Source organism: Myodes glareolus, chromosome 9 (assembly GCF_982192425.1).
Source record: "Myodes glareolus chromosome 9, mMyoGla1.1, whole genome shotgun sequence".
In the NCBI taxonomy this organism is placed as follows: Eukaryota; Metazoa; Chordata; class Mammalia; order Rodentia; family Cricetidae; genus Myodes; species Myodes glareolus.
Genome location: NC_142034.1, coordinates 28054572 through 28080052, shown reverse-complemented (window position 1 = coordinate 28080052; position 25481 = coordinate 28054572). Strand labels below are relative to the sequence as shown.

The 25481-nt window shown below is 45.3% G+C and overlaps 1 protein-coding gene and 1 long non-coding RNA gene across 2 annotated transcripts in view; one reads left to right on the top strand and one right to left on the bottom strand.

The window, feature by feature from the left end:
• Positions 1–7725, bottom strand: part of Acsf2 (acyl-CoA synthetase family member 2) — a 41694-nt gene extending 33969 nt beyond the window's left edge. The window contains exon 1 of the mRNA XM_048446940.3: positions 7541–7725. Within this exon, the coding sequence (XP_048302897.3) occupies positions 7541–7668 (128 nt within the window). The 5' untranslated portion in view covers positions 7669–7725. The remainder of the gene's footprint in view (positions 1–7540) is intronic.
• A 114-nt stretch (positions 7726–7839) lies between these two features.
• Positions 7840–24467, top strand: LOC146893253 (uncharacterized). Its single transcript, XR_015003768.2, has 3 exons — positions 7840–8269; positions 19279–19420; positions 21894–24467. It is a non-coding gene; the product is annotated as an uncharacterized LOC146893253 (long non-coding RNA).
• The last annotated feature ends 1014 nt before the right edge of the window (positions 24468–25481 follow it).

Here is a 25481-nt window from a genome sequence, read left to right as displayed (position 1 = left end):
AACGTTGAAACTGGAGAGGGGGCTTCAGTTTTATCTGTAATGGTTTGTTTCTTCCACGGATAACTTCCTAAAATTAAGTATGGCTGTTTTTTATTTCTGAGTGATGTGGGCACAGGTGTTTGCTATTCTATCATGTGTTATGTTATGTCTTGTCTATTTTTCATTTGAAATTTTGTTTCACCTTTTTCTGAAAATTTATTTTAAAAATTGATCACATTTATTTGCTTAGATAATGTGCATGTGTGTGTGCGCACACACGCAAGAGCATGCCATGGCATATGTGTGGAGGTCAAAGGACATCTGTTTGAAGTTTTTTCTCTCCTACCATGTGGGTCCTGGGGATTAAAGTAAGTTATCAGGTTTGGTGTCAAATGCCTTTTCCCCACTGAGAAATCTTCCCTAATTTATATATATTAAACAAAGTGTCCTGTGTTATATAGCCCAGGCTAGCCTCAAACCCAAAATGTTGCCAAGGTTGTCATTAGATAATCTTCCCTCCACACCCTAAGCGCTGAAATGACAGGCATGTGCCACCATATATGGATTTTTATTATTTGAATATAACTAAGAGGAACAAAGGAACGTGTGCCAGACACGATGATACTCACTTATTGTTCCAATTATTTGGGAAGCTGAGGTAGGAGGATCAGTTAAGTCCAGAACTATGGAACCAACCTGGGCTAGCAAAACTCCTAAAAAAAAAAAAAAAAAGCGCTAGGGGCTAGAGAGATGGTTCAGTGGTCGAGAGCACTTTCTGTTCATCCAGAGGTCCCAATTCAGCTCATAGCACCCACACCAATCGGCTCACAACCAACCGTCATCCCAGCTCCAGCGGATCCAACACCTTCTTTTGGCTTCTACGGGCACCCACACACATGTGCCAGACACTCACATAAATACATCAGGTACATATAAATCAAATCAAATAAGTGAAATCTAAAAAAAAAAAATCCTGTGTTCACAGGCTAAGGGAGAACTACTGTGAGTGTGAGGCTAACCTGGGCTCCATAGTAAGTTCCAGCTCAGCCTGGGCTAGTCAGATCCTGCCTCAAAAATAGAAAAAAGTCTAGAGCGTTAATGCCTCCTTCTTAAGTAGGGTACCTAAAATAATCACATGATGGGGGGACTTGCGGGCACGAACAGGGGACTTAAAATCAGGCTCTTTTCCCCCATCTTCCTTGTGTACCACCCCGAGATTTATTGTCCCAAGATACCACTCCCTCGGGCTCTCTGCCGTCAGTCATTAGCAGCCTAGAGGATTTGCTGTTCTAAGTTTTAGACACAGGTGTAATGATTGACCATCTAGTTGCCTTGGTCGGCAGAAAGGACAACCCCCGACACTGAACTTGAACCTGCAAACCCGGTGTTTTATAATCATCCTGCCTCCACATCCCGTGTTGAAAGGGCAGGCGTGTGCAGCCACGCGTAGCTCTTTATCATACTAATCTGGGAGTGTATGTTTGAGGCCACCTTGTCCCAAAATAAAATTGCAATTTTTGTTTTGTTATTATTTTGTTGGGGATAGGGCACAGGGTCGCACGCATGCTTGATGAACACTGCACCACCAAGCTACATCTCCAGCCATGAAGTTGTGATGTTTATCTGCTGCACATAGGGTGATAAACTTACACCAGCTACCAGCCTGCAACTATTACTCCAGAAACCAACATGTACTTGTGACAAAATCCAAAAACGAGAGCATTAATTAGTCATCATTTTCTTTTTTTAAAAAAATATTTATCTATATTTTACGTACATTGGTGTTTTGCCACGAGTGTTGGGTCTCCTGGAACTAGAATTACAGACAGTTGTGAGCTGCCATGTGACTGCTGGGAATTGAACCCGGGTCCTCTGGAAGAGCAGTCAGTGCTCTTAACCACTGAGCCACCTCCCGAGCCCCAAGTCATCATTTTCTTCACCCACGGCCATTTAGACAGTGGCCACTAAATACAAAAATAACGTGATGTTCTTAAAAGGTCCTCAGAGAGCGAGCATACACATACAATCCTACCACACAAGAGGGTGAGGCAGGATGTCTGCCATGTGCGTTGGGACAGCTTGGTCTATGGAGTTCCAGACCAACCTGGCTACAGAGTGAGTGAGACCTTGACCTATGGTTTTTAATTCATGTTTATAATTCAGAATTTCCAAGACTGAGGCAGGAGAGGTGTTACGAGTTTGAGGCTAACCTGGGCTATATATAGCATGAGATCCTGTCTCCATGAAAACAAACCAACAAACACAAATGCTTCTCCCTAAAAGTAGTCCTCAGAGATGGCGACGGTGCGATGACTCAGCAGTCTAAGGTCTTTTCAGTCAATCCTGAAGAAGACCTGAGTTCAAGCCCTAGGACCCACATGGTGGAAGAGGAGTGTCAAGCAGGGACAAACACACACAAATAAATAAATACTTCTGAAAATGTTTAAAAGCCCTCAGCAGAGGGAAAAATGAACTCTGACCAAGTTGAACATCATATGTAAATTAAAACAAAACAAAACAAAAAACCCTTAAACCTGAGGGTATTGAAACCAACTCAATGGCTGAGCACTTACATAACATGTGCAAGGCCCTGGGTCTGAAAACCAGAGCTCATGCTCTCTCTCTCTCTCTCTCTCTCTCTCTCTCACACACACACACACACACACACACACACACACACACACACACACAGAGTTTGGTTAATCATGTTACAATTGACTGGATTTGGAATCACAGAGACTGGAGAGGGTCTTTAAGTGTATTTCCAAAGAGGCTTAACTGAGAGAGGCCGATCTAACCTGGGTGTGAATGGCGCCATCTGGATCCCGGGCTGTACAGAATGGAGAAAGAGGGCTGAGTGCCAGCATTCATTTCTCTTTATTTCCTGACTGTGGACACAATATGACCAGTTAGCTCCTTCACACTCCTGCCACCAGGGCTCAGGCCACCATGCCTTCCCTGCCATGATGGACTTTACCCTCAACCCTTGAGCTGACATAAATCTTCCTTAAATTGTTCTCATCGAGTATGTAAGTAAAGAAAAGGAGCCCACATAAATGAGAAGGAAGAAATAAAAAGGAGAGCTGGGTGTGGTAGCTCATAGCTGTAATTCCAGCATTGGGAGCCAGGGGATAGCTGTGAGTCTGTGGCCTCTCTCAAAAGATAGAACAACAAGGAGTTAAAGTGATGTCTCAACATTGAAAAACACTGCTGTTCTTCTAGAGGCCTCATGCTTGCTGAACCCGGCACCACCAAGCTACCCCTCCAGTCAGAAAGCTCTGATGGTCATCTGCTGCACAGGGTAATACTCTTACACCAGCTACCAACCTGAAACTATCACTCCAGAAAACCAACATGTACTTGTGACAAAATCCAAATGAGAACATTAATTAAGTACCACCCACATGGTAGCTCACAACCATCTTGAATTCTAGTTCCAAGGGACCTGATGCCCCCTTCTGGCCTCTAAGGACACCAGGCAAGTCTGCAGCGCACAGACATACACACAGATAAGACATCCATGTGCATAAACAGAAATTTTTAAAAATTATAAAATAAAATAAATAAAACAAGAAAGGAAGGGAAAAGCCACGGGGTGGTGACACACACATTTAATCCCAGCACTCTAGAGGCAGAAGCAGGTGGATCTCTGTGAGTTTGAGGCCAGCGTGGTCTATAGAGTGAGTTCCAGGACAGGCTCCAAAGCTACACAGAGAAACCCTGTCTCAGAAACAGAGAGAGAGAGAGAGAGAGAGAGAGAGAGAGAGAGAGAGAGAGAGAGAGAAACCTTTGGATCATGAAGCCTCTGCACTTGGGAATGGAGTAGCCCGGTCATGCTTTTGTGGATTAATGGGTTATAGAGGGAGTAGCTTTTCTTTGAAAGGACTCTCCCTGGCTTGTGTTCAGGGTCTCACCACGTGATGCCCTGGGCCATGTCATGACCCAGCAGGATGGCCCTCACCAGTGCCAAGTAGATGCTAGTGGCACCAGGTTCTTGGACTCTCAACATCCTTCAGAACTCTGAGCTAAATGAACCTCTGAAGGGAAGTTTACAAATTGCTCTGCTCTCCGGCGTTCAGTTATAGCAATAGAAAACAAACCATTAAAATTCACTGAGCAGTACATTTAAGATCTATGCAATTTACCATATGTAATTATACCATAAAGTCCTATGATCACTCAATATAACCTCCCTAAAGGAACCTACAACCTGCAAAGAACTCCATAGGAGTCAGAGCCGCAATAAAGATTTAGAACACAGTACTCGATTGGTGGAACACTCACTTTCAGCATCCTGAATGGAACGGCTGGAAGAAGTGCATTTATGGCTACAAAGAGAAAGTACATGGATGATTGTTATTTGAAGATAACAAACTCTTCCTACAAAACAAGTGAACAGAGGATGCCATTTGTATAACATGTACAAGATTCTGTGTTTGATTCCTGGTACTGCCAATAAAAGGAAGGAAGGAAGGAAGGAAGGAAGGAAGGAAGGAAGGAAGGAAGGAAGGAAGGAAGGAAAAAAAAATGACAGGAGACATTTCCAAAGCCTGAATCACTTAAGGTTCAGGCATCCATGCCGCAGACTTTTCCCTTGAGGCCATCGTGCAGAGCCCCAGCTGTCAAGGGTCAGGGTTGGGGTCAGGGGCTGGTTCAATACTCCTGCCTTTTGATGGGACTGCAAAGGTCCAATCAAGTCTAAATCTTAGCTATCCAGGGTCAGCTCTACCTCAAAGGAAAAGCAGAAAGTAACTGTAAGCTTCTGCCGATCCACCCACAGCCAGCCTGCAGGTAAGCATTCATTAGCAACAAACTAACCACACTAAGTAACACATGTTACTTAGGTAGCATGCGCCTGGGTAGAGGATCCAGTTGTATCTATGTAGAGCAGACAAGACAAGCTTGCTTCAAATTCTTGTTCGTTCCTGTTCAGCAAAACCAGCAACCTGAGCCTGGCATGACGATACTCGCCTCCCCAGGCTGAGGCAGGAAGATTGATGGCTTCAAGTAGCAGGTCAGCCTGGGTTACACACCAAGACCCTGCCTCCAAAACACAAACACAGCCCAAATAAGGACCTGGGGTGAGTGACCTGGTGTGCTGGGTAGCAGCAAAGCTGCCTCTAACCTCATCAGAGAGAGAGAGAGAGAGAGAGAGAGAGAGAGAGAGAGAGAGAGAGAGAGAGAGGACAACAGTTTCCCACACACACCATCATGCCTGGAACACCATCGAGCTATTGCTCCCCTTTGGTTCCCTTCGTCCTCAAACCAGCTGTTCTGGTCTGAGTGCTGTGGCCGAGGTGCTAGGCACAGGGAGGGAATGTCCTGAGAGAGACGTGAGCTGCATATTCGAGATGGTCGAGGGGAGGCTTCTGCAGGGGAGAATAGGGGACAAACCAGACAAAAGCGCCCACAGAGAGCAAGGAATGATGCAAATATGAGAGGAAGGGGAAGAAGCTGGACCCAATGCGCAGAAAATCTTTTTTTTTTTTTTTTTTTTTTTTGCTCCTCTTGGATAAATAGGTCTCTTTAGGACACAGTTTCTCTGAGGCCTGACAGAGAAAGCCTCAGAGGTCACAGGCCTGAGGCAAGTAAGTGACCTGCTTTGTTTACACAGGAAAATGTCAGCAGTCAGGAATGTTGGGGCTAGGGAAATGGTTCAGTCAGCAAAGTGTCTGCTGTGCAGGCACAAGGAACTGAGTTCGGATCGCCCGCACTCGCACAAAAGCTGGGCACAGTGGCTCAGCCATCTGGAACCTCTCTCAGTGCTAGACAGAGGGGGACAGAGAAGGAAAGATCCCTAGAAGTCATTGGCTAGCCAGCCTAGGCCAATCAGTGAGCTACAGGCTCAGTCAACGACCCTAAGCTCAAAACAGGAGAGCACCCGGCAATGAGCAGTCACCTTCACCTGCACTTAAAACACACGTGCATGGACACACATGTGCACCGGCATGTATATACACGTCCACATGAACCACACACACACAAATCAAAGCACGGTTACGTAACACTGGATCTGATTTAGTAGCAACAACTATATGTACTTTGGGGAGTAACTTTTCTCTTCAGAGTTCTTACAGCTTGCAGGGATACTCAGGAGTTCAAAGGTGAGACAGGTCAATGGGGAAGGGTCAAGTTAGCCTAGGGAGACAATAGAGAGGAGAGGTGGGAGAACCTCCCTTAAAAAGTGACCCCCCCATCCCTCCAGTGGGCCCCATTTCACTACCCAGCCGTGATCCCCTAGGTCTCCTGAGGAAATGAGGCAGAGATGTTGAAGGGTTTCATAGGGGTTGGGTATAGTCCTCAGTGGGAGAGTGCCTATTCAGCATGCATCTCTCTCTCTCTCTCTCTCTCTCTCTCTCTCACACACACACACACACACCACTGCTTGCTTCTTAGTTTTCAGAAGGTCGTAATCTGAAAGTTCCAGTCAAAAAGGCATCTTCCAACTTATCTGTCCAACTTCTTCTCAGGAATGTCTCTTTTATTGGGGGCAGGGAGTTGGAGACAAGGCTTCTTTGTGTAGCCCTGGTTGTTCTGGAACTGGCTCCGTAGACCAGGCTGGCCTCAAACTCAGAGATCTGCCTGCCTCTGCTTTAAAGGCTCATGCCACTGCCTCGTGGCCTTAGTAGTGTCTTTTAAACCGATTTTGCAGAGATATATCCCTCTCTTGACTGAGTCTCCACTTCTCCTGCCCACACCCACAGTCCGAATAGTACGGACAACAGGCTTGCTAACTTGCCAAATTGTGTGGCAGAGCATGTTCAGCTATGTGCAGGCCTTCCCCCTGCTGGATGCTGAAGAAACCACCACTCAACCTTTTGGCACAGGCAGCTCTCCCAACCTTGGCTTTTCCCGCGGCAATCTGTCCCTTCAGTGCCTGGCCACATTAGCTTTATTCAATCAACCCTCTCCTGCCAACCCCCTTCCCGGCACTTTCACCGAGGGCTGATGAAAACAGACCCAGAAGTATGTGGCAATGATTGAAAACAGAGGGAAGAAGCCAGGTGGTGATGGCGCATGCCTTTAATCCCAGCACTTGGGAGGAAGAGGCAGGCGGATCGCTGTGAGTTCGAGGCCAGCCTGGTCTACAGAGAGGGTTCCAGGATAGCCAGGGCTACACACAGAAACCCTGTCTTGAAAAAGGAAAAAGGAAGAAAAGAAAACAGAGAAAAGAAGGAACTGCTATACTCAGTGCCCTGAGGACCCCTAACCGGTCCCAAGTTTTTCACTGAAGCGGATACAGCTAAGCGTGTCCTGGCAGCACTCAGCTTGTTCCTCGGGTGTACTATTAAAAGTCCTGGCTTTGTGTGCTATACGGGACGCATACAGAATCCTGATTTAGAATTTGAACTTAGTCTAGAACTACTGCAGCTATCAGCAGCAGTCCCAGACCCCAGCCGGGCCCACTTATTCCCTTTGCCTAGGTGGTAGGGTACTGTAAGTAAGGGCTACCCAGAGTGGGGTCAATCCCTGCCAAGCTCTGCAGGGATTGCAACTCCCAAGTTCCCTCCTCCTCGGGACCGCCCAGCCCCCTCTCTTTTCGGGGAGCTGCTCGGGGTACCTGAGAGGGCGGACACAGTGCCATTTCGAGTTCTGCCAAGGCCGAGTGAACAGCGTTCGGGGCCCCTGCGCCCCCAGGCTCGCGATATACAGCCTCCCGAGGCGCAGCATCCCGAGGTAGACAGTCATGGCTCTCTTCCGCCGCAGGTCCCGGCCCGGAATAAACTTTGAAAGTGAACAAGGCGGGGGCTAAGAAGAAAACGGCGAGGAGGCGGGAGGGTCGCTCTGCCTATGGGGTGAGGAGGACTGGGTCCCCGCGGGGCGGGGCGGGGCGGGGCGAGGAGAGGCCGGGAAGTGGCGACTCCGAGTCCAGGGCCACCTTCGCGTGGGAACGGCAGTCCTCTAATCCCGCCCTGGAAGAACCACCCCTGTTTCTCTTTGCTTTTGTTTTCGGGGATCCCAAATCTCTCTCTGCAGTACGATACAAGGCCTTCCTGCAAACATCACCCGGCTAAGATTGGAGGGCCGAGGAGTTTTCACAAACAGGAAACCAATCAGGAGTCTATAATAAGCCAGATAGCAACTTTAAGGTTTATGGATCCTGGGTGCCCGGTAGATCGTGGGTCACGTGGGGACTTTACGGGTGGTGAACTACAGAGCGAGTGACCCTGAGGCCTGCCAGCTGGAACAGAGGGCCTCTGGGAAGCGAAGAGGCCGTCGGAATTAACCGGTCTGTTGGGTGAGCCCCTCTGTACCCTGGAACCGGGGATCTAGTGCGGCCCAGGGCCAGGTATCGGCATTAGTTTAACCCTGCACCTCTCGTGGCGTCCTCCCTTCTCTATATCGTGTCACTCGGAGGAGAGTACCCGGTAGACAAGATCTGGTGGCATTAGGGACTGGAGTCTGTTGTATCCTGCCCTCATTTCTGCCCTAGCTTGGGGCCTGAAGCATAATTTCCTTAGCTGCTCCCCTAAGCTCCAAAGGACCGAGACTTGCGAGAGGCTCAACACTACAGCTGTGCCCTCTGGGAGATATTCTAGCTTGTAACGCAGAAAGGATGAACATCAAGACTTAGAAGAAATGACTGCCAGTTTCTGGATCTGGGCACTGGGTTCACTCCCACACCTTCCAGTCCCACGTTGTCTTGAACAATCTCTTCTCCAGAGGGAGAAGAAAGGTCCTGGCGGGTGGCTTCCTCTGTCTTGACTTGGAAACGAAGAAAGGCAGGCAGGGAGAAACGGTTGGCTGAGGGCGGAGGTTGGCCTAGTGAACCTTTGCCTTTGCCTGGGAATCCTGGTTCAGCTGTGGTCGTGAGTAATCCAGCGGCTCCCTCTTTGATCTCCAGAGTGACTGCAGATCTATCTCTCTGGCAGCTTTTGGCGGGAGGGGGGAGATCTGCGTTCCACTGGAGACCAGAGACTTTGAAGAGCTGGCTTGAAAGGGTGTGCCCTCCAAACTAAGTTCGTACCCCGGCTTCTGAAGGCCCAGCTCAAGGAATGAGAGGTGCTGACAGCTACCCCAAGTTCCAGATCCAAGCCCTACCTGGAAGTCTTGGTAGATGACCCTGGGCCAATCATTGACCCCTTTTGGATAAATGATTGCCCTGATAAAGTGAAGGGTACATTCTGGTACCTAGAACCCTTTCACTTCCTAACTACTCTGAGTGAGACTTGGGCAGGTGTGTGTATGGGGGTGGGGGAGAGTAAGAAGATGAGTTTTCTGTCATTCTGTCTGTGCTATGAGCTAGCCTGGGGAAGTGAGGCTTTTGTTCCCTTTGCAAATACCCCTTCCTTCTCTACTTCAAAAGTGGACTCATAGACAAGCATGGCGTCAATCACCGGTGGTCCCAGCCAAGGAGATAGAGGCAGGGTGGATCAGGAACTCAAGGTCATCTTCAGCTACACAGAGGGGGGTCTGAGACCAGCCTGAGTCAGAAAAGTGGGGGAGGGGCTCATAATGTCAACATGAAGTAGCTTTTTTTTTTTTTTTTTTTGGAGACAGGGTCTTGTATAGCTCAGGCTGACCTCATTCTGTATACTAGGATAAATTTGAACTTTGATCCTCATGCCTCCTTTTGTCTCCTTGGATTACAGACATGCACCACCACAGCTAATTTTATGTGATCTGTACACGTACACAAAGGGCATCAGAAGACAACTTACTGAAATTGATTCTTTCCTTCCACTTTGTGGGTCCAGGGAATTAAACTCAGGTCATCAATGTTAAATTGGGAGCGTAGACCTCAGCCCCTCGCATCCATCCCAGCCCTCAGGCCTGAGAGTTGTATTTGTCTGGACTCCAAATCCCAGCATGCCAGGTCCTGACCCCTTGCTGGGGCGGGGGGAGGGTCAGGACCACTCCCACAGGGTATTTACGTGAAATCTCAAAAGAGGATCACGTGGTCTGTTTTCCTACCTCCTGATGGTTGTAGCCTTTGTGGCCTCCCGGTTCCATCTCTTCCATCTCGTGGCCACCCGAGAGTGCAGGAATCCTATTAAACTTGGATATTTCTTAATTTGACTTGATTGGTATTTTGCGTCGGCAGAGAGCTCGCGTTAGGAAAATCTCCTAACAATCCGGGTTGGAAGCACCTTTACCCACTGAGCCATCTGTGGACTGCTACTATTGCTTGCTTTCTCCCTCCCTTCCTCCTTCCCTCCCTCCCTCCCTCCCTCCCTCCCTCCCTCCCTCCCTCCCTCCCTCCCTGCCTCCCTCCCTCCCTCTCTCCTCTCTCTCTCTCTCTCTCTCTCTCTCTCTCTCTCTCTCTCTCTCTCTCTTTCTTTCTTCCTGAGACAAGGTATCATGCAACCCAGACTGATTTCAGATTTTCCCCTGCCTCCTAGTCCAAAGTGTTGGGATTATAGGTCTGCCAACATGATCTCCTGTGTCCAAAGATTTCAGTCACAGAGAACAAAATACAATGTTTCTAGCCTTGGAAATCATCCTAGTTGAAATGGTAAAGGAGAGAAGGAGGGAGGTGGAAGCCAATACTCTTACATTATAAACTGTGTGTTGCAGGCCTAGTGTTGTAGATATGTAATACCAGCTGCTTTAGGGAGACTGAGGCAGGAAGATTGAAAAGGTCAAATCCCGTCTGGGCAATTTAGAAAGATCCTGTCTCAAATTAAAAGGAACCTAGGCATAGTGATGTACGCCTCTAGTTCCAGCACCCACAGCTCTATGAGTTCAAGACCAGCATGGTCTACACACCCAAAAAAATCTTGTCTTGAAAAAAAAAAGCAAAAAGTAAAAATAATGGAGTATGTGTTTAGCATTTTGAAAGTCCGATGTTCACTGGGAAGTAATGGTGCACACCTTTAATCCCAGCACTGGGGAGACAGAGGCCGAAGGAACTCTGTGAGTTCAAAGACAGCCTGATTCCAGGACAGTTCCAGGACAGGTTCCAAAGCTACAGAGAACACCTGTCTCAAAAAGAAACCAAAAGAAAAGAAAGCCCCATATTCAATCCCTAGCACCATCCATACACACATACAGCTACAATAGTGACAATAATAAAAACAATAATAACAAACAGTAAAATATAATACTAAGATCAGCTGCACATACAGGCAGAATCTGCTTCCAGTGTCAAGCAAACTTGGGGTACGTAAAGCTGGGTGTGGAGCACAAATCTTTAATCTTACCATCAAGAAGCAGAAGCAAGCAGATCACTGTGAGTTCGAGGTCAACCTAGTCTACATGGTCTCAAGCCAGCCAGAGGTACTCAATGAGATCCTGTCTCTAAATATTAAATCAATCAATCAATCAATCAATCAATCAATCAATGTCTTGAGAGATCCTATCCGTGGATGATGGTACATAAAGGAATATGTTTTCGTTTGTTTTTAAAGTGACTCTATTATTAGCAGGTGTTGCAGGGCACAGCCCTCAGAGTAAATAGCCACCATGTCATCAGATCAACAGTATCTGCTCCCAGGGAAGACCATCCCCAGCAGGATTATCATAGCCGAACTTACCCTAAGAAAAGAAGTAGGTGGGGATGGTCATAAGATCCTCCCTGAGATCCCAGTCACTTCTCCCTGCCATTTATATGGAATTTTGTCCTAAGTAAGGGGTGTACCTGAGGTGCTAGACAGTATAAGTAGGGAAGAGGGAGAATTGACTAGTGGGAACTCTGTCCAAGCTGACTGGAGGCTTTCCAGTCTGGCAACCCTTGGGGTCACTCATGTTTCCATAAGCAACCCCTCACCCCAGGGCAAACTTTGAAGGACTCCGACTTGGATTTGTCATTGAATACTTAAAGGAGAGGGTAGGCAGTTATGCTTCCCTAGGAACAAACCCATATGTAACAACAACAACAACAACAAACCCACTAAGAAATAGAACAAAAATTTTTAAAGGCTTAGAAGTAAAACAGAGAGGGTAAAACTGAGGTGGTTAAAATAGTTCAAGTGGGCTGGGCTTGGGGGCACAGCTTTAATTCCAGCACAACAAAGGCAGAGGCAGGCAGCTCTCTTTGATTTGAGGTCAGCCTGGTCTACATAGCAAGTTTCAGGCCAGCTAGGGCTGCATAGTAAGACCCTGCCACAAATAAAATTTCTAATGAGGTAAAAAAGATAGTTCTGCTGATAAGAAGCACTTTCCATGCAAGCCCAATGCCTTGCATCAGATCAGGGAACATCCCAGAGCCCACATGAAAGAGTAAGATGACAGTGACTCACATCTGTAATCACAGCCCAGCTGTGGCAAGATAGGAGGTGGAGACAGGAGTTCTCCAGCTAGCCTGGAGCAGGGATGGCAAGGCCTGAAGACCCTACCCCAACAAAGTGGGAAGTGGGGACTGACTCCTGAAGGTTGTCCTCTGACAATCACATAAGTGCAAATGCCTGCACTCACACACAAATCAAACACACATGCACACACACACTAAAAATAAATTTTAAAAAAGTAAGTAGTTCAAATGAAGCCTAGAATAGTGGCTTGTACCTATAATCCTAACACTAAGGTTCCTCACAGAATTGTCTGTGGGAGCCAGCTATTATAAGCTAAGTGTGGGCAGGTCACACAAAGGAAGTTCTTTACTTCCAACCATTACCACCTGCCAGAGTAGAACTCTGGCCATCATTAAATTTAAATGGAGGCCTGAGTCTCAGGAGTTTACCCTGAAGCAATATCTAGTTATAGGAAGAACCACAAGCTGAGATTACTCAACCTCCACCCAAGAACAGAGGATTCAAAGAAATTGCCTAACATTCCAACCGCTGTAGATAGAACCACCTGCCAGAACACACTCACCAGGACACCCCTATGTAACAGGAGGAGCGGGCTGCTTGTTGTCCCAGCCACCTGGCTATCTTATACCCAAAATAATCACACAGAAACTGTATTCATTTAAACACTGCCTGTCCTATTAGCTCTAACTTCTTACTGGCTAATTCTTACATCTTAATTTAATTCATTTCTTCTAATCTGTGTATCGCCACATGACTGTGGCTTACAGCAAGATTCTAACCAGCGTCTGTCTCAGGCAGAAGATCCATGGTGTCTGACACTCTGCTCTTCTTCCCAGCATTCAGTTCTGTCTATTCCACCTACCTAAGTTTTGTCTTATCAACTAGGCCAAGGCAGTTTCTTTATTCATTATCCAATGAAAGCAACACACAAACAGAAGGGACTCCTACACCACCCCTAGACAAATGTCAGCCAATCAGGGTCCTAAAATCTCAGAAACCCCTCACCCCCACATTTACTACTATAAAACCCAGTTCTAACTAAGCTTTATAAACTCCGTTTATTCCAATACATTGGACATGTGGAGAGACTGAGTTTGCAAACTTGCTTAAAATAAAGGCTCTTTGCTTTTACATACGGGACTTGGTTTTCTTGTTGGCTTTTGCAGGGACTTTGCGAAATTGGGAATAACATTATCCACAATAGCAGAGGCAGGAGCTTCCAAAATGTGAAATAGTTATATGCTATTTTATTATTCATATGCTATTTAGGCTTATGCAAAATTGTTCAGTCTTAAAACGAAAGGACAGGCTGGGCATAATGGAACATACCTTTAATCCCAGCTCTTCAGAGGTAGAGGCAGGCAGATCTCTGTGAGTTCGAGGCCAGCCTGGTCTACAGAGTGAGTTCCAGGACAGGCTCCAAAGCCATAGAGAAATCTTGTCTCAAAAAACAAAAAAAATAGATAAATACTAGGCACAAACCCTTTTATCAAGGCTGAACAAGTCAACCCAGTGGAAGGAAAAGGATCCCAAGAGCAGACAAAAGAATCAGAGACACCCCAGCTCCTTCTAACAGAAGTCTCACCCACAAAACCCCAGCTAAACAACCACAACATATATGCAGAGGACTCAGTGCAGATCCATACAAGTTCGATGAGTGCTGCTTCAGCCTCTGTGAGGCCCTGTGAGTCTTGCTTAGTTAATTCTGTGGACTGTGTTCTCGACCCCTCAGGTTCCAACAATCCTTTCTCCCCCTCTTCTGTGGGGTTCCTCAAGCTCTTCCTAATGTTTGGCTGTGGGTTTCTGCATTTGCTCCCATTTGCCTGAGGAAACCTCTCCGATGATGATTAGACTAGACACTGACCTGTGAGTATAGCATGATATCATTAGGAATCATTTCATTGACTTTGTTTTATTTGTTCATTTGTTTTTGTTTTTTTATTTTTGGCTAGTCATGTTTGGTTCTATCCTAGGTCTCTGGGCCATCCAGTTTTCAGTCACCCTCACAAGCTCTGAACCACCCTTGTCTCAGCACATCTTTCAGGCAGGACAGGTTGTAGAACAAAGGTTTTGTGGCTGAGTTTTTGTGCTATTTCCACCACTGGAAGCCTTGCCTGGTTACAGAAGATGTCCAGTTCAGGCTCCTCTGTGTGTCCCTGGCTGTCCTGGAACTCACTATGTAGACCAGGCTGTTCTCAAACTCACAAATCCGCCTGCCTTTGACTCCTGAGTGCTGGGATTAAAGACAGGCACTGCCACTGCCTGGCTTTATTTTATTTTTTATTATTTTATGTGCATTGGTATTTTGCCTGCATTCATTATCTGTGTACCACATGAGTGCTTGGTGTCAGAGAAAGAGAAGAGGGCAGGTCCCCTGGAACTGGAGTTACAGATGATTGAGAACCACCATTCAGGTGCTGGAATCAAACCCAGGTCTTCTGGAAGAGCAGCCAGTGCTGCTGAGCCACTGTTCTAGCCCTTGATTTGTTGCTGTTGTTGCAGCAAGTCCTGTGAATTCATTGCTGACCCTACTCACTATATAGCCCAAGCTAGCCTCAATTTCACAGCTTCCCTCAACCTCCAGGGTGCTAGCATTGCAGATGTGAGCTACCGCTATTCATGTACTGTGTCAAAAAACAGGCAAACACATTTGTGCCTTCTTACAATCAGAATTCATGGAACCACAGTTTATTAAAAAAACAATAAACTCACAAGGTACATCAGTTTCATTGGCAGCAATTTGCCAAAACTCCCTCTCTTTGACAAGCTAAAGAAAACACAGATTCTTATATTCCAGACTTTTGTGTTTGTGTGGTGCGTATGTGTTCATATATGTGGACATGTATGCACACATAGAAGCATGGGAGCCAAAGGTCAACGTCAGGCATGTACCTTTCTGCTCTGGGACAATGGTCTCTACCCTGTCACTTGTATTTTAAATAAACACTGATTGGCCAGTAGCCAGGCAGGAAGTATAGGCGGGGTGACCAGGCAGGAAGTAGAGGTGGGACAATGAGAATTCTGGAAAGACGGAAGTTTAAGTCTGTAGTCGTCATCCAGACACAGAGGAAGCAAGATATGACTATCCCACCGAGAAAGGTACCAAGCCATGTGGCTAACACAGACAAAAATTATGGGCTAATATAAGTCATAAGTTATACGAGTTAATAAGAAGCCTGAGCTACTAGGCCAATGAGTTTATAATTAAAGTAGACCTCTGTGTGATTCCTTTGGAACTTAACGACTGCAAGAACCGGGCAGGACAGAAACCTCAGTCAACACTTTTATCTTCACCATTTTCTTTCTTCAAAATATATTTTCTTTATTCTTTGATAATTTCATGCATGTATACAGTGTATTTTATCCTACCCACTCTGATTTCTCCCTCCCACTCTCCCCCAGCATCCCCCACTGTATCCTCCTCCTGCCGGGATGTTGGCTTCTGTCATCCAGGTTTTGTGCAGGTAACCACAGCATCAGTGAGTTTGTTGGCACAACAACTATATACTGAGCCAAAAGCAGCACCCATGACAATCCTCCACACTCTCTGACTTCTACAGCCTTTCATTCCACAGTGTCCCCTGACCCTCAGGATTGGGGGTGGATTGATATAAATGTCCCACTTGGGGCTAAACACTCAACAGTTAATTATTCTCAGCCCTTTGACCAGTTATGAATCCTTGCATTAGCTGCTGCCCTCTGGAAAAAAAACAACCTCTCTGGCCATGGTTGAGGGCAATACTAACCTCGGTGTGTAAACAGTAATATTTAGAAAGCAGTTTGATGATCTAATCATTTAGCAAAACAACACTAGCAGGTTCAACTTTGAGGCCCATGAACACCCAAGTCACGGACTTTTAACCAGGTTGACAGTGTCAGGTCTGGATTCTCTTCTGTAAGATGGGCTTCAAATTCAATCCAGAAGCAGTTGGTTACTCAGGATCCTGAATGCCACTATTGTACCAGTGGACACATCTTGCCTAGAGGGTGGATACAGTTTTCAGGGGTCACTGCAGGCTATGCATTGGTGACTTTTCTCCCCAGCAGCCTGCACAGCACCTTCCAGCCCTGTGGAAACCAGCTAGCAAGGAGGAAGTTTTCCGGCCAGTTCCAAACTGACTTCTCTAACGTCCTATAGCAAAGTCCGTTCTGTCTGAATTCAGCCATAGCGTCTTCCCATCTACTTCTGGTGTGCACCCAAGAGCAACGGCAAAAAGCTATTTAACCATTGAAAAACTGAAAAATTGGCATCTTAATTTTATTATTTTATGTGTATGGATGTTTGGCTACATTCATCTGTGAACCATGTACATGGCTGGTGCCCACGGAGGCCAGAAGAGGGTGTCAGGTCTTCTGGAACAGGAGTTATGGATGGTGCTGAGAACCAAACCTCCTCTATAAGAGCAGCAAGTGCTCTTAGCCTCTACCCCATTCCTCCTTTATTCTTTGATGGAATCTCACACTGGACCCGGAGCTCACTAACTCAGCTAGACTGGATGGCAACAAGCTCCAGGGATCTTCATGCCTCCATCTCCCGCACACTGTTACACCTGGCTTTTTATGTGTGCTGGAGATCTGAATTTAGGTCTTTGTGCTTTCATGGCAAATGCTTTATGGTCTAATCTCTCCAGACCTCATTTGAATCTTTTTATTTGCTTGTTTGCTTTGTCTTTTTTTAAATTTATTTATTTTGTATACAGTATTCTGTCTGTGTGTATGTCTGCAGACCAGAAGAGGGCACCAGACCTCATTACAGATGGTTGTGAGCCACTATGTGGTCGCTGGGAATTGAACTCAGGACCTTTGGAAGAGCAGGCAATGCTCTTAACCGCTGAGCCATCTCTCCAGCCCCTGGTTTTTTTTTTTTTTTTTTTGAGACAGGGTTTCTCTGTGTAGCCCTGGCTGTCCTAGAACTTAATTACTAATCTTAATTACTAATATTGACTTTCAGCTCATATATACACATTACACAGTAAAATAAATGGAATATATATATAAGCATATATATATATATATATATATATATATATATATATATATATATATATGCTTACAAAGTGGCTGTAAAGAGTTTAAGAGGCCATAGCAAATCTCTAGGGCTTTCAAAGATCTTGAGAAGCCAAAGCTGGCAGCTGATAGGAATACAGGGAGAATCTCTACCTTGACAAGATAACGAATCCGGCAAAGGGGCAGAAAGGAATGCTGGTGTAGGTGAGGATCAGGCTGCTGCTTGGCCATAGATTTGAGTAGAGCTACAAAATTAAGTCTAGCTGCAGAGAGGAGGTGTAGGACCATGGAGGATCAGGTGCATCAGTCAAGACCTGGTCCACATAGATGGGTGGATGCAGATTAAGACAGGCGAACAGGAGGACTGGCAGAAGGAATTTGCATAGGCTGATTCAACAGTGAGGGTTGGGCAGAACTGAAACCCCTGGGACAGTGAGGAGTTCTCTGGCCATCAATTTTTGAGTGTGTTTTGTATTTTTATATGTATGGGTATTTTGTCTGTATGTGTATCTATGCCCTATGTGCAGCACAGTGCCCAGAGAGGCCAGAAGAGGGCATCAGATCCCCTGGAAATGGTGTTCTATACATTTGTGAGCCACTTTATGGGTGCTGAAAATTGAGCCTGGTTCCTCTGAAGAAACGGCCAGTACTCTTAACCACTGAACCACCTGTCTAGACCCCTGGCAATCTTTGAACATACACTGGGTGGCTCAGATGACAGGACGGCTGGTGTAGGATATCCTTCTGTTTATGTGTTGCTTTCATTGGTTAAATAAAGAAACTGTCTTGGTCTTTGGATAGGGCAGAATTTAGGTAGGCAGAGTAGAACTAAATGCTGGAAAGAAGGGCAGAGAGACAGATGGCACGGATCTCCTGCCTGAGACAGACGCTGGTTAGAATCTTACTGGTAAGCCACAGTCATGTGGTGATACACAGATTTAATAGAAATGGGTTAAATTCAGGTGTAAGTGTTGGCCAGTGAGAAGTTAGAGCTAATGGGCCAGGCAGTATTTAAATGAATACAGTTTCTGTGTGATTATTTTGGGTGTAAACTAGCCGGGCAGCCGGGGCAGAACAAAGGTGTAATGTGTGGGCCTGCTTGTTGGGGTTTCTGTCCTGCCCAATTCCCACAGCTGGTAAGTCCCAAAGAAAATCACACAGAAGTTTACATAAGTTATAAACTAATTGGCCCATTAGCTTAGACTTCGTATTAGTTCTTATAACTTATATTAACCCATTATTTTTATCTATGTTAGCCACATGGCTCAGTACCTTTTTTAGCAGGGCAGGTCACATCCTGCTTCTTTGGTGTCTGGACAGGACTCTTCCTTCCCAGAACTCTCCTGTTCTTATTGCCCTGCCTCTACTTCCTGTCTGGTTGCCCTGCCTATACTTCCTGCTTGGCTACTGACCAATCAGCGTTTATTTAAAACATAATTGACAGACACAGAATTGTCCCACACCACAAAGGGACCCCTCTCCTGTAACAGACGGCAGAACTGTCACCACCAGGGTTAGGAGTTTTTCTCTTTTGAGTTCTAAGCAAGGGAGTTGTGCCACTTTCTTAATCTGGCATGTTTGGTAAATTCTTGGATTTGGTTTTCCTGATATGATTTATAAATGTTTTATGGTATTTTGTGCCTGAGTTGTCTGCCTTTCTGTCTGTGCACCATGTGCATGCAGTGCCCACAGAGGCCAGAAGAGGGCATCAGATTCCATAGAACTGGAGTTACAGATAACTGTGAGTCATCTTGTGGGTGCTGGGAATCAAACTTGAGTTCTCAGGAAGAGCACAGTGCTCTAAACTGTAGGGCCCATGGGTCTATCCCCCTCTCAGGGTTCGTCTTGAGGACTGATTCCAGCCAGACATCTTGTTGCAATTTTCAGCTAAATATCCTGTTTGTTCCTGTGCTCCCTCTGCCACCCCCCCTCCCGTGGTTAGCTATAGGGCCATTGTTTACTCCATTTTGGGCTTGATAATTTCCCACCTGCTTTGGGGGAATTCCACTGTGCAGCAGTTAGGTATATAAGGGATTTCCTAAGCTTGAATAAATGTCTTCCGGCATTATCTCTTTATGTGTGTTCTTTTAATCTCCAGATCCTTGTACAACTCGCGAACAGTACAGTGGTGTACGAACTGTGCCATAGAGAGTAATGCAGGTGTTACAGTTGGAGGCCCATCGGGAAGATAGGGAAGTAGGGGACCCCTGACAGATCGCCCTCAGAAGGCAGGCCAGCAGGTAAGAAACCTGCTGAGTTTCTTGCAGGTGAGTTGAAAATGGGTGCAAGTAATTCTGTTCCAGTATTGATGGGCCAATTGACTGGTCAGTTGATAGTTCTTTCAGAGAAGTAAGGCACCAGTATTAAAACTGAGATAGCACAAGAGATTATTAAGACAGTTTTAGAGTTTAGTCCCTGGTTTCTACACGCAGGGGGCTGTAATATTCTTGACTAGGAGCAGGTAAAAAAAAGTACTAAAAGGGATATAGAAAAGGAAGAAGAAACGTTAGAAAGGGAGATAGTACTGCTAAAAATGAAATTAGAAAAGAAGAAAGGCAGCTTTGCAGAGCCTGTCTTTCTGGAGGAGATTGTTTGTAGTGGAGAGGTGAAATGCGGAAGGATTGTGCTGATGCTGTGGGATTCCCCCACCGTAACCTTGGCACGTTGGCTGGTGCTGGAAAGTGCATGGGCTTGCAGCACAGATTTCATATGACCTTGCTGTTTATGCTCAGCTGCAGTAAAGCCTGAAAAGCCTTACCTAACAAAGGAGCAGGGGAACAGCTTTCTGAGGTCCTTCAAGGACCCTCAGAACCGCATCCTGAGTTTGTTGACCTGCTGTTACAACTGGGGAGTCGCATTTCGGGGGTTGTGAACACAGCTATGCCTGTCATAAAGCAACTGACCTATGAAATGCTAACAAATACTGTCAGGAGGCTATAACCCCCATAGAAATGGGAGTTTAAATGACTATATCTGGTTATGCAATGACATTGACAGCACTCTTATGACGGGACAGGTAATTGTTTCTGCCCTTAGGGGGAGTCTAGGTGGAGCTAGATCAAGGACTTGTCTTCAAGGCCGGCAACCAGGACCTTTCAAAAGGAATTGCCCTTCTGGCAAAGGGGTAGGTTGTCAGCCGAGGGGAAATTTGCTGTCAGTGTACTTGGAGACCACAATTGGGTCTGGTTCAGTTTGGGAATTTCTACTGAAGGCTTAAATTTTCTTTCCCTCTCAGCATAGTTCTATTGGAGTTTTTTGGCAGCAAGGACCCATTCTATGGGTACATAAACATGTGTCACCTACAAAAATTGTGATTTCGTATCCATCTGCTGTGCTACGTGTTATACAGAAAGGGTATAAATTTAGTTTGCAAACCTTTGGAATGTTACCTGATAAGGTTAATTACACCATACACCTAGGCAGAAATAACATGGCTGCAAAATTTTGCTGAAGATTGGACTTTGTTTTTATGTACGAATCCCAATAGGTTTGATAATCATTATCCTTCTGATAAATTGGTCAACTTTTCCAAAAATCATCCAGTATGCTTCCCTAAAGTTATTTCTTTGCAACCTCTGGCAGGGTCTCGGAATGTGTTTATTGATGGGTCTTCCACCAGGAGAGCTGTGGTGGCCTCCCCTCCTGATTTTGATATTCAGCCTGTTGATGCTAAATCTGCTCAGGTGGCTGAATTGATCACTGTACAAATGGCCCTAAAGAAATATGTTGATATTCCATTTAACCTTTTTACTGACAGTCAATATATAAGCAAAATTCTTGCACACTTGGAAACTGCAGCTTATTTTGCTTCTGTATCTCGAGTCCAGATGCAGTTATTGGCTATTCAAACATTGCTTTGGGCCTGATCTGTTCCCATTTATGTAGGGCATTTGCAGGCTCGTACTGACATTCCTGGTCTCTTGAGCAAAGAGAATGCATTGGCTGATCAGCTTACTCACCAAATTTGTGCAGTTAGCCAAGAATCTTATGAAGCTGCAGAAAAATCTCATTATCGTTTCCATCTCAATGCTGGGTCTTTAAGATTTCATTTTAAGATGTCTCGAGAGCAGGCCACTGATACTGTTCAAATATGTTCTCTGGGTACAGAACTTTTAGCTGTTCCCCATTTGGGAGTTAATCCTCATCGGCCTACTCCCAATCACTTATGGCAAATGGATATTATCCATATTCCTTCTTTTGGGCATATGCAATATGTTCACATAACCGTGGATACATATTTTTCCTTAGCCCATACAGGAGAAAAATTACAGGATGTTAAAAGTCACTGTCTCCAGGCTTTTGCCTACATGGGAGTTCTAAAGACTGTAAAAACCGACAATGGGCCAGCCTACACCAGCATTGGCTTTGCTAAATTTTGCTCTGAGTTCTCTATTTCTCACAAAACAGGAATACCTTACCATCCTCAAGGACAAGCTATTGTGCAGTGAGTCACATCATACCCTCAAAGCCTATTTGCATAAGACAAAAATGGGGGAATATGATTCCACCCCCAGAAACCATTCGTCTTTTATTTTATACATTTTAAACTTTTTGACTGTTGATGTTCAATCTTGTACCACTGCCGACTGGCATTGGTGGCCAGTTTCTTCCCAGATATCTCATGTCAAATGGAAGGATCTAGCAGGTGGCACTTGGTGTGGTCTAGATCCTGTACTGGTGTGGGAGAGAGGGGCAGTTTGTATTTTCCCACAGGATGCTGACAGACCAGTATGGGTACCTGAGCGCCTGGTGTGTGCTGTGGATTTTCCTGTCTGGGAGCCTGAGGACGGGACAGAGCCAAGGGATCAGATGGACACTGGTAAAGAATCCTCTGTTTCTGATGCCGGTGGGATTGGATAGCCCTGTGTGACCCTATTTCTTATCTACCAATTTTAACACAGGTAAAACCACTGTACCTTTGGATACTATCCAAAATATTATCACAGGAATTTGGGAAATTCCTCAGTTGTAGATACTTCTGTTAGCAGAATTCGCCCAGCTCCAGTTAGTCGTTGCTGGCCTGGGCCCTTGAGTTATGATTGGAGTCTTTTTACACACTGGGCTAAGTGCATAACCGGATCCCCCTGAACTCTTAATTTCCATTCAGCAAAAAATTGTACTTTATCATCCTGCTAATATTTCTGGAGTTTTAAAATGTTCTAAGCAGGTTTTACCACTGAGGAGTTGCTGCTGTGGTTCTGAGGAGCTGGCTGTGGTGGTCCAAAGTGCCGAGGATTGTTTCTCTACCTGTCAACCCAACCCATGATGATCAACTCATCATGTGCCGAGGATTGTTCCTCTACCTATCAACCCATCCCATGATGATCAACTCATCATGTGCCGAGGATTGTTCCTCTACCTATCAACCCATCCCATGATGATCAACTCATCATGTGCCGAGGATTGTTCCTCTACCTATCAACCCAACCCATGATGATCAACTCATCATGTGCCGAGGATTGTTCCTCTACCTATCAACCCATCCCATGATGATCAACTCATCATGCATCTGTTATGTCCAAGTCCATGAAATCCCCGCAAAGGTCAATAAGGAGACCGAGTCCCGTATGTAAAAGCAAAGAGCCTTTATTTTATACAAGTTTGCAAACTCAGTCTCTCCGCATGTCCAGTGTATTGGCATAAACGGAGAGCCCTGAGCTCAGTTAGAAGTGGGTTTTTATAGTAGTAAAGGCGGGGGTGAGGGGTTTCTGAGGTTTAGGACCCCTGATTGGCTGACATTTGTCTAGGGGTGTCCTGGTGAGTGTGTACTGGCAGGTGGCCCTATCTACAGAGGTTGGATTGTTAGCATTTCTGTTCTTGGGTGGTGGTCGGGTAGTCTCAGCTTGTGGTTTTTCCTGCAGCCAGGTATTGCTTCAGGGTAAACTACTGAGACCCAGGCCTCTATTAAATGTATAGGTGGCTGAGTCCTACTCTGACAGGTGATAATGGTTGGAAGTAAAGCTCTTCCTTTGGGTGATCAGTTCGTATTTTGCTTATCATGACTGGCTCCTTCATTTCCCCTTTCAGAAGCACTGTTGACAGGATCCAATCTTGGGTCCTGCTTGCCCCTGGTTTTAAGGAGGTATGGAACTACTTAAATTAATAAATCCATTAATTGACAACTCTGGACCTATTTTTCTAATATATCAACAGACACTATAGGTAGTTATCTTGTCCCCTGTGCCAGGGAGTTCCCTCTTGTCTCAGCCTTTCAGCCTATTTTGGTCAGGGAGCATGGAATGACGTGTTCCTTTTCACAACTGCTTCAAGCTGACATTGGGGCGTTGTCATCGGGCCCAAGCAGATTGAAAGGCTAGCCAAAGAAAGCAAGGAAATCTAGGCAATGGAGCACTCATCAGACTTCGTTGAAGGGACAAGGAGCGTTCATATCAGCTGGACTGGTCCACATGAGCCTTCAGGAAGTTTAGGGTTCACCACCTTTTAGAGCAGGTTGTCTTCAGCAACTGATGCTTAGATGCGTCTGTCAGCCAAGTGGAAGCCTACTGAGATAAGTTTAAACTAGGAACAGAAGTTAAAATTTAGAAAAAGAGCAGATATTGATGTCTGTAAACAGGAGGTATAGACTCATACCTTTGAATCTGAGCTAATAAGTTGGCTATAACTTTGTGGAAAATTCTGGATACCTTTTTCTATTAAACTGACATTATAACTGCCCTAGCCATTAATACTATCAGAGATCTCAGAAGGATAAATAAAGTATATCTGAGTACAGGCTACATAGTTTTTAAATCTATTAAAAATGACAGGGACCAGAGTCTATATACAGTTAGTCAAACTCAGGTCTCCATAGCAATGGAGGCAGAAATATCCAGAACAGCAGTCTTACTGTCTCAGCCAGGCCCATAAGGTGAACCTTTTCTTTTTCTATGGAAGAGGGACATGGAAAAGACTGGCCTTATTTTGTTTAGGCAAAAGTGGTGCAATCAATTTTCCAAGGTCCTACTGTTTGTCCATCGTCTTGACCGGGTCCTGGCAGCAGGTGTACTGGGACATCTTGCCCAGTGGTCAGCGTCATCGTAATCCAGGTGGAGACCTCATGGTGTCTCATAATCTTCTTTGGAGACCTTGGGTTACTGCTAGGATCTCGGAGTCTCTGTCTAACATAATAAGCTTTTTGATCATTATTTTAAATGCCATATTCTGCAGATCTCTGAAGTATGAGGGCTGCCTAGGTATGTTTGATTAGACAAACTCTGTTTCTCATTATTTAAGTTTGACTTTGAAAACATATACAGGGAACTAAATAAGGCTTATTTTTGTAGCTAATTATATCAGTACTTTAAAGATGACTGACTAATTTGTATTTCCTCACAGTCTTTAATAAGTTAGCAACTTTTACAAGACTATAACTCCACTCTGTAATGATTTTGAATTAAAGCTAATAAAGAAACTGAATTAGTCATTCTGAGGGTAAACACAGAACAAGTTTATATCTAGCTGTTAATCCTGTCTCCTGCAAAGGCAAGGAATGGGTCCCAGGGTGAAATGGGAAGAGGAGGGAGTCTATGGGCTAGCATTGCCCTAGGGCAAACTAGACTATTTATTTTCCTGCCGATCTATAGAACCCATCTTGGCAGGTGTGTACCAAGTTGCCCTGGGAAAGCTGCCCTGGGCCCAATATTTTTCCCCCTTCACAAGTACTGACTCAGTCATGGGTCCTGTCTGTCTAGGGGATCAAGGGGGTGATATTGGAACCTCAATACCATCTGTCGAACAATATTGACCCGTTCTCGAATAAAAGCCCTCAAGTCTGTTGATAAGAAGCAAGATCATTAGGGGCCTGTTAGAGCTGGAAGTAGGTGGTTAACCAAGGAGACCAGTTGAACAAGTTTCCATCCAGTTTTCCTGTGAGTGTTCTGTTCTCTATCATTAACAAAGCCATTGAATTTCTAATTACCCTGGAGTTATTGACATAGAAGCAACATTTTTTTTTTTCCAGAAGAGGAGGTCTAAACCTCCTAGTTTCAATACAAAAATTTATGACTTGGTTTATCCAAATAGCTTAAACCCAACAAAGTTAGCAAAGACAAGGAAGCTACAACTACAGTTTTGCCTATATTGTGAATCTCAATTTAAACATCTGACAGGCAGGTGGTCCCAGACTACCCTTGTACAACAACCTCCAATGGATTGAGATTTATAGGCTTGGATGCTGTTCCAAGCCCTCTATCAAAATACTTAGGTCATTGTCTTCTGCATCACAAGAAAAGAACAATTCTGTTTCTGGTTAGTTTTTGGTGCTTATGGTTCTGACCCTAATTTTTAGCCTTTTAAGTTTAA